General features: G+C 32.1%; 2 protein-coding genes across 2 annotated transcripts in view; one reads left to right on the forward strand and one right to left on the reverse strand.

The window, feature by feature from the left end:
* LOC115239256 (COP9 signalosome complex subunit 7) overlaps positions 1–11913 on the forward strand; it is a 100333-nt gene that overhangs the window by 19780 nt on the left and 68640 nt on the right. The window lies entirely within an intron of this gene.
* Positions 1–11913, reverse strand: part of LOC115239258 — a 165013-nt gene that overhangs the window by 13171 nt on the left and 139929 nt on the right. The window contains exons 5-8 of the mRNA XM_029813689.1: positions 4234–4378; positions 948–1199; positions 359–533; positions 169–275 (exon numbers count right to left, since the gene is read on the reverse strand). Coding sequence (XP_029669549.1) covers positions 169–275; positions 359–533; positions 948–1199; positions 4234–4378 — 679 coding nt within the window. The remainder of the gene's footprint in view (positions 1–168; positions 276–358; positions 534–947; positions 1200–4233; positions 4379–11913) is intronic.

Consider the following 11913-nt stretch of genomic DNA (forward strand, 5'->3'; position numbering starts at 1 on the left):
TTAAAATTTTATTTAATAAATATATTACGTTTAAGTTTATTTAATACGTGAAAGCATTTTAAAGTGTGTTAGGCATCCTATTGTTTTATAATATAAATTTTCAATGACTAGAATCGATTTCGACTAGACTCGCACCTCGTAATCTCTTCAAGGAACCGTTTTGCTTACCCTCGAAATCCACCTTACGCAGGTAGTGTAGAAGCGTTATTCCCTTGGTCGGTTTCATTTTGTCGCATAATCCTTGCTTTCCATCGCAAAGGTCATGGTGCATATCTCTAGGAAAAGGAAGAATAGCGCTTTTTTCATAATTTTCTCGAGAAGATTTTCAGATATATCGATGATTAAATTTTAATTATACCGAAAAGCGTAAGCGAATGCCATTACTGCATCGGAAACAAACTGTAGTTGGTCCTCGAAAGCCGTGTTTTGTTTGGTGAGACGTTCTTCCGTTGTGCAAATTTTTGTATATTTTTTATTATATGGTGTCCGGGATGCATTCGGATATCGGCATTTGAAATAATCTTCCCAAAATTCTAAAATTAACGCGTAAGTACGTGATAATTTGATATATTATGATCGATCCGGAACGACTTAGCGAAACATGTGCTTACGCATCTTTAAATATCACATGTACCGAGAATAATATTATTGTATATAATGCTTTTTTGTTTCTCTTTTGTTTCTTGAGAAAAAGAAATACAACACATACATTGTTAATAAAATTGCTTCGATCGTTTTACTTGGCAACCGACGATCACGTCGAATGTCAGTCTATTTAGTAAAACCGTGTTAAAAGTTTTTATCGGTATGTATAGAGAAAGTAAAATCTGACTTCTTACTTATAAGAACTGCAAACTTGCGCGTGTACAACATATATTCGCATGCATATTGCAAAGTTGGAGTTCGCCAAGTTTCGCTCCCGTCGCATGCTCTGGCCGTTCACTTACCGACGAACCACGGATTCCTTCGATTGTTCTCGACGGTCAAATTGAGGAAGTACTCTTCGAAACCCTTAACGGGGTTTGCCTGAGGTTGAACCGATAGAGTGCCCTCGACTTCCGGCTCGTTACCGTTACTTACTAATCCTCTTGCGCTCCAACCATCACTCCCGATCCAGGAAAAAGCGCCGGTTGCGTTGCATCGTCTAACCGCTCTCATGACCCCGGCAACTTCTTGATCGGAACCGAAAATAATGCAACCTACGGCAATACAGGAGTTAGAACAATTCCGTGAAAATTTCGTCCGTAAATGCGGTGCTCTTTTATCGTCTTATCTCTATTATCGCGGTAATTTTCGCCATTCGATTTTATTTTATCGCGGGAAAAAGTCATTTTCTCGAAAGCAAAAAGATTAAGCTTTTATTGAAAAAAATGCCAATGAAACGTCTCGCTCCTCATCGTGGACGGCGATTCCTATGAGAATCAAGATTATACAGGATCCGGTAGGAATCGATGGGGGCGTAAAAAAGAACATAAGGTCGAGCCTGACGGAGCCGAGAACAGTTAGTTACAGAAAGGTCTAGAAGGAAATTCTGCATAAAATAGATATTTATCGCGAAATGCTTTTTTTTTCTTACCGAAAAGTGTAATAGATACGTTTAAACAATCAGATGTATTGTTTGCTAAAATCGTATCTGTTTTTCTCAGAGATGGGATTATGCATTTAAGAAAAAATGTTGTGAATATTAATTTAACTTAAATCTCGTGTACACTAAGTTTAAGATATCATTACTTGCATTTGATTAATAGGCATTAAATTTTTACTGTTTATGCAATGCCATATTACTTTTTCTTATTTTTTTCTCTGCGTATATCTTTTGATCTATTAGTATTTTGTGGAAGCATATTTTTGCAAAATTTGTTAGACATGTCAATATCTTTTTTATTTATTAGATGTGTCAAACGATTAATTTTTGAATACTAGTTTTTCTTTAGAAGAAGAGTTTGGTTGAAAATGTGAGTTATTTATCAAAAATGTTGGTAGAAAGTTACGCAAGTATGTAAGGTTCGAAAAGTCACCAAGGGATTTCAAGGTTCGGGACCGTATTGAATGGATTAAATGGATGAAATATTTATTCGCCTGAGGTAGAAACATCTTTGTCCGTCAGACTGAATTGCTAATCTCTATTTCTCTGAAATAAGATCATTTCAAAGTGTGCTTTTATTTCAGCGTGTGTAGAAAGTATTAATTATACTTTTTGTTGTTGTATATATGTGAACGAAATATATATGAAGAGAGAGTTATCTGGCAATGTCATAATTTTTATGCACCTTACAGCCGTTTTCGCTTTATACCATTTCTCATTTTGCGTCCGCGAAAATAGCAACGTACATTTGTTCGTTTCTCTGTCATCCATATCCTGTGTGTCTGTCGTATTTGAATTTCCTCATGAATTTACATCGAAATGTTTAAATGTTTTCTTAGCGGTGCGTGTAAATACGCTTCGCTGTTAGTTATGAGAACGATACAAGTATAATATAAATTATAAACGCCATTTCTGCTTGTATACCGACTATACAAACTGATGTGAAATATATATTACATTTCTAATATAATCATGCAAAGCTTATCTTAACTCTTATAACATAAAGCAATAAATAATTTAAATAAACTCATTACAAGTTTGATATTTATTGTAATTTGACTTGGAATTTTACATATTTTTACATATGTTATTTTATTTTTCCTAAAAATCTTTATGAGAGTATTAATATCTTAATTAAGGACATCCTCCTCCCAATGATTTAAATAAATTCCATACAAATACCGATATACCAATTTTTCTTTAAAGCCAAAATCATTGAAAATATTAGAAGAGATCGTTTAATTTCTGCATTACGCGAAATACTTTGTTGTTTCTTTAATGATTTGCTGGAACGTGTGTGCGAACATTCGATTAAAGCTATACAAGTTAAACTGCACTTGATATCCATCCGATCTGCAAATAAAGCCAGGGATTTAGCGTACGCTCGCTTAGGAAGATCTTAGGAAGAAATGAGAGAGTTAAGTGAGTTATGTAGATTTTCAACAAGTTTCGGACAAAGTGCTGTTTGCGGAGTAAGTCGCGTTTCCATTTCGTTAATGAACCTATTTCGTTACTCTGAAACGAATCGAATGGAATTCGGAGTCCTTGTTGCGTTCGCCATCGATACAATATTACTTCGTAATCCTGCGTTTGCGATTCGTTTATATTTTGGAATAATTTATATTGATTAAAATAATGAAATGGCGCAAATGAACAGATCGCCACGATCCGAGGGCTCTTTCTAATCTCTTTCTCTCTCTTTTTCTCTTAGTAATAATTTAAATCCTTTTTAATGACATTTATTTCATCGAGAAACGTATTATCGGAGAAACGTTGATTAAGATTTCAATGCGGTTTACTTATAGGGATACATAGATTTGTAATTTAGGAGAAAAAAGAAAGAGAGAGAGAGAGAGAAAGACTAATTAATTTATTACGTTGATATAACACTCTCTAGGCACATATCAAACGAAAGATTTTACACATTATAAATATATATATAAATAATACATAAAATACAAATATGCATGCATACATACATTGTGTATGCTTCTAAAGGCATTAGAGAGTTTAGGCATAAGAGAGTTTAGGCATAAGAGAGTTTAGGCATAAGAGAGTTTAGGCATAAGAGAGTTTAGGCATAAGAGAGTTTAGGCATAAGAGAGTTTAGGCATAAGAGAGTTTAGGCATAAGAGAGTTTAGGCATAAGAGAGTTTAGGCATAAGAGAGTTTAGGCATAAGAGAGTTTAGGCATAAGAGAGTTTAGGCATAAGAGAGTTTAGGCATAAGAGAGTTTAGGCATAAGAGAGTTTAGGCATAAGAGAGTTTAGGCATAAGAGAGTTTAGGCATAAGAGAGTTTAGGCATAAGAGAGTTTAGGCATAAGAGAGTTTAGGCATAAGAGAGTTTAGGCATAAGAGAGTTTAGGCATAAGAGAGTTTAGGCATAAGAGAGTTTAGGCATAAGAGAGTTTAGGCATAAGAGAGTTTAGGCATAAGAGAGTTTAGGCATAAGAGAGTTTAGGCATAAGAGAGTTTAGGCATAAGAGAGTTTAGGCATAAGAGAGTTTAGGCATAAGAGAGTTTAGGCATAAGAGAGTTTAGGCATAAGAGAGTTTAGGCATAAGAGAGTTTAAAAAAATATAATTTTTATTTATGTCTTTTTCTACATGAGTACTTCTTTTTGTTTTATTAAGTTGCTATCTCTTACCTCTTGCTCGTGGTTTTGTCAGCAACTTTAAAATGATATTATCGTAGGCGATCTCCTCGGCAACCCCAGAATCCTTTACCAACTTTTCTTTGATGGCGATACATATGTTATGTTTTCCTAACAGACCCTCGAGTTCCTCAAAAGCCTGCAACACAGAAGAATAGAAACAGATACATTTTGTTGAATACGTTTCCAATAAAGCATTGTATCTAATGCTGGTTCGTAATCTTCATCGAACAGCGCACGTAGTACTTTGAGATCTTTTGGAAGAGAAATGAACATAGAGCAGAATGAATAAAAGAGCGGGAAGGAAATGTACCTTAATGGAAAAATACAGGCTAAAATGGAATATTTAAAGACTGTATCTTTTTCTGCAAAAAATCATGATAGAGATAAAATATATATATGTAACAAAGATCGCCGCATTGGCTTAAAAACATGAGCACATAGTAGTACAATTATTGTTCTATGCTTGTATGTGGAAATGGTATCCAATAACAATTCTTGTTATTGAAAATGTTAAATATATTAAACAATCTTTGTCGAATTTAAATTTACATTAATAAAATTGTAATACGACAATACTGGTTATTTTCGTCATCTTCGTCATCGTTATCTTGTATTGTCAATAGAGATATTCGTTTTTTGATAGGTACATAATATTAAAAAATTGCTTTATAACAATTGGAAAATACATAAGATTTCGAATTTATATTATTGAGATTCTTTTGTTGCATTCTTTTGCTCTGCATCATAAAATGAATCGCACAATTGACTTCCGCAGATAGATTCCGATAGTGATGTAGAAAAACTCCGTTACTTTGTCGAACAAATGGATATTTGTAATAAAAATCCCCATTCGTTCCGTGCTTCTGGCTTTCGATTGCTCGTTGAAAAATGTTCCCTTCGTGCCACGAAATCATATATATATATACACACACACACACATGTGTGCGCGCGCGCACGTATGTGCTTTGTGTATGTGTGTGTGTATCGATTCGCTCCTCTTAGACTACTCTCTCTATGTGCATTTTTCGTATGCGATCCGTGTGCTGAGTTGAGATCGCTGATTTTCAATCCCATGGCATTATCGATTAGTTGCGTCATCATACGGAAAACGTAGTTACACATGAATGTGGCGTCTCTTCTTCCGTAATTTTATCCATTTTTTAACATTTCTCAAGATAATGAGTCTATGATAAAAAAGAGTGAAAATTTTCATGCTTTTTATGTCATAAAAAGCGATTTTTATATTCTATCATTGTAGAATTTGCTCAACTGCTTGACTGCTAAAATCACATTTTCTTCACTGCGAATAATCTTATGAATGTCCAGCAATTATATTTGCTGTTAGACGGATTGATAAAGTAAAAAGTTGAATGATAGATGCCATAATTATTACATGAGAGATATTAGAATGAATGACATTTTTTCTCTTGAAAGATTAAATGAATAAAAAGATCATTAATGTAGTTAGAAATTCTATAAAGTATTATTCAAGGAGACAGAAATTTATTTAGAATTAAAAATTTGGAAAAATTCTTACATTTCTCTAAGCAAAATATAAATATAAGAAAACATGCTAAAAAAATTATCAAAAATTGTCAAAAATTATAATTAAAGAATAATCTAATAAAAATAATTATGCTCGAATAAGAATAGAAAATTAAAATATTAAATTTAAATTTAAAATTTTTTATATAATCAATAAATATTTTATAAAATATATAATAATTAAGCGCGATGGAGAGGGGGGGATCAATATTGATATAGAATCACAATTAAAAGATTCAAAAATATTAATATAATACTTGAGTCAAGGAGCAGTTATTTTTGAAAAAAAATAAAGAGATACTGAAGTCAATACTAAAGACCTGTTTTTTATATTCTACTACTATATTATCTTTTAAAAAATAATAATAAAATATCTATTATAAAATAAAAAACATGTATTAAATTTTACTGGGATATCAATATGAATTATTCTCTAATTAATATGGATCATTCGCATGTTCATTGTTTGACGAGTTGCGATAAATTATTAGTTAAATTGTCTTTGGTTGAAGAGAGAGGCTTCAAGTTCCTATGTATATATTATACATGCAAAGCGCGCGGTCCTTCCTTCATTATTATAGGACGCTGTTGGACATCATAATGCTAACCCTTGTTTCGGCACGCGCGAGAATTGAATTTGGCTGCGCACATAAATGCCAATCTCATGGCATTAGAAGATGCCCCATTATTTAGAGGGTCCGTGAAACCGAGAATTCTCGAATCATTTGCGTGTTTTGCTGAACATTTATCAAATTCATTTATGTACTCGACCATTATATTTATGACGTTGCGAATTGGAGGTAATGTTTTGTACTGTAGGGGATTTGAAATCATTGTTTGAGAAAGCTTTATGTTTCATAATAATTATGACTCTGTCACATTTATTTGAATTTTTCCCAAGTTATAGAAACACATTTGTAACAAATAATACTGAGATAAAATTTTCGCATTGGTAGAATAATATTTATCCGTAGCGAATACTCTATTCCGGTTTTTCAAAATAATGCGAATAAAGTATGAAGAAATAATTTAATATAAATCAAATGTATGGTTGGCATAAAAATGTCTAGAAGTGTGTGTGTGTATGAAGAATATCCCACAGTTGAGAATCTTAGGAATCATACGCGAGGGATCGCCAAAAAGATAAGTGCGATATCTCGAGAGAATAGAAGAGAAGAAAGTTTAGCGAGGGGCTACACACGGATTTTTCGCAGCTCTTAAATATTTATCAGGCTAAAGATCTTTTCGAACTTTTCTGTATGTCTTTATTCTTCGTACATATTTACGGTTATTATATTTCGACGGATTTTGTATATGTTGTTATACAGGGGCCATTCCCTTTTATCTTTTAAACTAAAAGAGATGGACCGTAACAAATATATATCAAATTAAATGGTTCAAATTGAACTCTATTGTGAGCATAGTGGTTGCTCCCAAAAATTATCTGTGTTAACGAACGGAGAGGTATGCATAATTTTTGTATAATAATGTGAATATTTCGATATGAAAAAAGTTGTAGCGCTGTATTGAATCGAATACAATGATGTATGATATAATGTAAATATTTTATATATTATATGAGTTTTATCAACTTAATAAAATATCACGGGCGACGTCTACCTTTTCATTTTCGGCCCTGCGATATGGCCAATTTCTCACTGAGTATTATGATCAAATGATAACACGACATATGTCAATCTTTATTGCACGAGTCAGAAATTTTCCATATCACAAGGCCGAAAATGAAAAGGTAGACGTCCGCGATATTTTATTAAGTCGATAAAACTCGTACAATATGTAAAATATTTGCATTATATCATACATTGTTGTATTCGTTTCAAACAGCGCTACAATTTTTATTATATCGAAATACCCACATTATTATAAAAAAATTATGCATACCTATCTGTCCGTTAATACAGATAGCTTTTGGAAGCAACCATTATGCTCACAATAGAGTTCAGTTTGAACCATTTAATTTGATATATATTTGTTACGGTCTATCTCTTTTAGTTTAAAAGATAAAAGGGGGTGGCCACTTTTAGTGGGACATCCTGTATATTTCGTTACACTTTTTACAAAACATTACATAATAGCGCGAATATAACATGAGCTCAGTTAAAGAATCTGTAGACGAGTGGAAACGATCGTTTTACTCGCCATTCACGTAGTATTCAAATTTCATCGGTCAAGTGAACAAAGTGTTTCTCGCAAACACATTCCTTCTGGAATATAGATGAAGCATTTTTAATATCAAATATCTCGAGATATTTTCTTTATTTCGATTTATTTAAAATTTCGCGTTTCCAGTTTCTATAGCTCGCGTGCAAGCACGTTTCAGGAATAATTCAGCATTTTTTCAATGCGCAAAATACTGCGGAATTATTCTGGAAGCTTTTTAGGGTATTCTACGTGCAAACGAAACTGCATCTGCCACTCAATTAATCTCCGATTCTTTAAATCCCTAATTTCCGGTGTAGCGATAATGTCAGTAATCGCGAACCATGCAAGATTGATTCTCATACATAGAGGAATCTAAATAACGTAACAAAACGTAATGTTTTGTGTTTTTTTTTCCTTTTCTTGTTTGAGGAGAGGAATATAGTACAATATTATAAATTCTATCAAGAATTCACGCGCAGGGATGATCACTACGCATATATAATAGGTGATAATGAAACTCTGATCGGCTGGATAACGTCATAATGTGAGTTTTTTCCCGATTATGTCGCCAACTATTGCGACTTTATTTTTTTACACTGAATCAGTAAAAAATACAGATTAAACAAGATTTCAGAAACAGTGAAATACTCATTGATTCTCAGTGAAAATATTCATACTTTACTCCTTCGTCTTATATTTTACTGATTATGGCAGAGCAAGATTTCATTAAAAGATTTGCTATTACTATTAACGGATTCTTCTCAGTGAGATTTTATTGCTTGCAATGCTATACTTAAAACAGAAATTACTGCTTATCTGTGATAATACACTGATTCTATTTAAGAGAATATGAAAGATATAATAATAGATCAAAATCATTTCTCGCTGCACTTCCTAAATAGGGCTGCGTCGCTACTGTCGCGTAATGTCTGCGAGATTTAATGCAGGCATATTGATCATCACGTTTTACTCTCAAATCCGACAATTGTGTGATTAATACTACGATGGCGTAAATTTGACGCCCAGTATTGCGCGCGCTATCGTATTATTTCCCACGATTGTTAAATTTCTCGCGTATTTTGAAACAAATGTTTTTTGCCGAACTTTATAATCTGTGCTTAACGATCATATATAATTAGAATGATTGAGCGTTATTTTAACGAACATAAATTGAAAAGGATGAGTATATACGAGCTACTGTTTTGTCTAAAATTTTGTGTCAAATAGTTAAATCTTGATATTGTCTTATTATGTGACACAATCGTATACATCATAATTGTGTGCTTATATGTATAGTGATATTACGCATGCTGTATAAGTGTTTATAACTGACTATATCAGTGGCATAGCGAGCTATGCTTATTGCTATTTGCATATTTAATATCTTTCTTTTCTCGTCAATCGTCAAATTTTTCCAAAAATTATTTGTTCTACTCGTTCAGAAATCTGCTTTTTTAGCGTATTTATATCGGTTTTGATTTTTGATGTAATTGTGCTTTGAATAGAAATGAGAAGATTTAAAAAGGTCGAAATATTGGCGTGCTGACAGCCCGATATTGGTGAAATTTTTGTCATAAAACAACACACCAGCGTTTTTGGATTGAATATCAGAGCCTTCTTTACCTCTTTTATCCTCCCTCGTTAAAAAGAAAACAAAAAAAAGACATAACGATTTGTAATAATTCTCAATTATTTCGAATTTCTTGTTCTACGGTTTATTATACTGTAGCGCAAATAAATCTTTGTTTCGTTTGCGTCATTTTGCATTGTAGAAATATAATTGTAGATACCTTAGCCTATTTTCTTAGAGAGATGGGTATCTGGATATTAATATCTCTCTATCAAACGAATTCCATATTTCTGTTATGCGATATAAAGATAGTTGAACTTTTTAAAAGTATTCTCTCAATGTATACTCACAATTCCTTCGTAATATTTTTTTCTGATATAATAACAAAATGATATTATTTTTCTGAATTTATTTACGAAAAATGTTTGTTATGAACCAAGTTAGCATTAAGATTATTTTCATATTAGTTTTTCAGTTGGTTGCAGACAAATGCGAGAACGAATCCTTCATTATAAATATAATAAATAAAAAAAAAGAACACGCTCGTGCATCTTATGTATTATGTATAGACGTATACACGTATATTGTGGGACAATATTTCGTAATAAAATGTGACGAAAAAGACGTTTATGCATTTTTCATAACGCGAGCGCAATCGATTAAAGATAACACATTCTTGTTTTTCTGCAATATAAGCTACAAAAGTTGTCAGTTATTGTTTCCCGTTATGCGGCGTTATTTCGATACATTTCTCAATTACGTTCTCACATCATAAGCTCGTTAGTTTTTAAGTCGAAAACGGATGAGCAACTACACTCACGCGGATATACCGTGCTAAGTAGCGTTCTTTTATACTAACCCGACATTTATCGTTATCAAATAGCTAAGCCGTAAAGCTGCCTTGGTAGGAGAGATTTCTTTTTTTTTTCAGCTATAATTCTTCTTCGTGATTACACCTAAACCCGTTGTTGTAATTTTCTCTCTTTTACTTTTTTTTTTTTTTTTTTTTTTTTTTGGAGGGAGGGGATTGGCCTTTGCGCCTTCTTTCTGTCGCATAATTTGCGCGATTGTTTCCTTTGTATGGATTAACTTGTGCAGAATCTTTCTCTCTCTCATCCCTTCTTTAACTTTACATTAAATTACTAAAAGCAAAAACATGCTATTCATTTATTTGATATAATTAATAAATCCATTTTTTTTTATTATATTATTGTTTTGATGGAATTATTATATTTGCTTTACGCGATTTTCGTAAAAGCCTATTATCGTGGCATTAATATTGTTTATTCTATGCTATTGAAAAAAACAATTCGATATAATAGATAATCTGTAACAGAAATTAGGATGTTAAATCGTGTCTATATTAAATACAGTCATATGAGAAAATCATATGAATTAGCATTTGATACGGATTAGAAACGGAGTAATTAGATGCGGATATCACATGCATGATTGCGTATGAATAATTTAATAATTAGAAATAAGGATCATCGATAATGATTCCGTCGCATTATTCAGAATATAGCAATATCAATATTTTGAGCAAATCGTCGATATTTGCTATGGATATTCCATATGGCAAATTGTTAGCAAAGCACACAAATATATATATCTTCTTTTATAACGTAATAAGAAGCTGGTTTTTTTATTAATATTTAATATATATAGACTTATACAACAGAGTTTATAGTTTAAAGTAGTTACTCATGGAAAAGCTTTTTAACATCTTTTCCACCATAATTTAATGCTCCATTAAATTCATATTGCTTTTTATTTGCTCGACATTATGAAATCAAATAACTCGAGGCTTATTACAAAGTTAAACATCTCTATTAGTGAGCAATTAGCGTGTAATTTTACATGGAAGTAAAATTTTCATATAGTGATCTAAGAAGACAAAAGAAAAAGAAACAGAGAGAGAAAGAGAGAAAAAGAGCCTTGCAATGGAAAGCCGGAACATAATGCTTTTATGAACAAAAAAAAAAAAAAAAAAAAAAAAATGAGTTGCAATTTTTTCTGTATTATTCGATTGTTACAGATATTGAGTAAATGGAAAATATCATGATTTTTTATTTTTGCGTAATGCTAAATATTTATGGCTTGCAGAACAGAGTGTGATGTGAAGTTTAGGAGATCGAAATCACATGTGCGCGACATTGTGAATTATTATAATGGACCGCGTTGGCGAATAAAGCTCCATTTCTCTTTCCATTCATTCTCGTTTTTTCGTGTTTATTCCTTGGGAATATCACAATTTATTAGTCCGTCTATCTGTTAGACTATAGTCATATAAAATCCTGTTTAGAAGGAACGATTTTCAAATTAATATGTTACTCGTATAATGTTTGCCACATAATTCTAATTGAATGTTGTCATGTAACGAATATATATAT

The sequence above is a fragment of the Formica exsecta genome, unplaced genomic scaffold, assembly GCF_003651465.1.
Source record: "Formica exsecta isolate Colony F162 unplaced genomic scaffold, ASM365146v1 scaffold37, whole genome shotgun sequence".
Lineage (NCBI taxonomy): Eukaryota > Metazoa > Arthropoda > Insecta > Hymenoptera > Formicidae > Formica > Formica exsecta.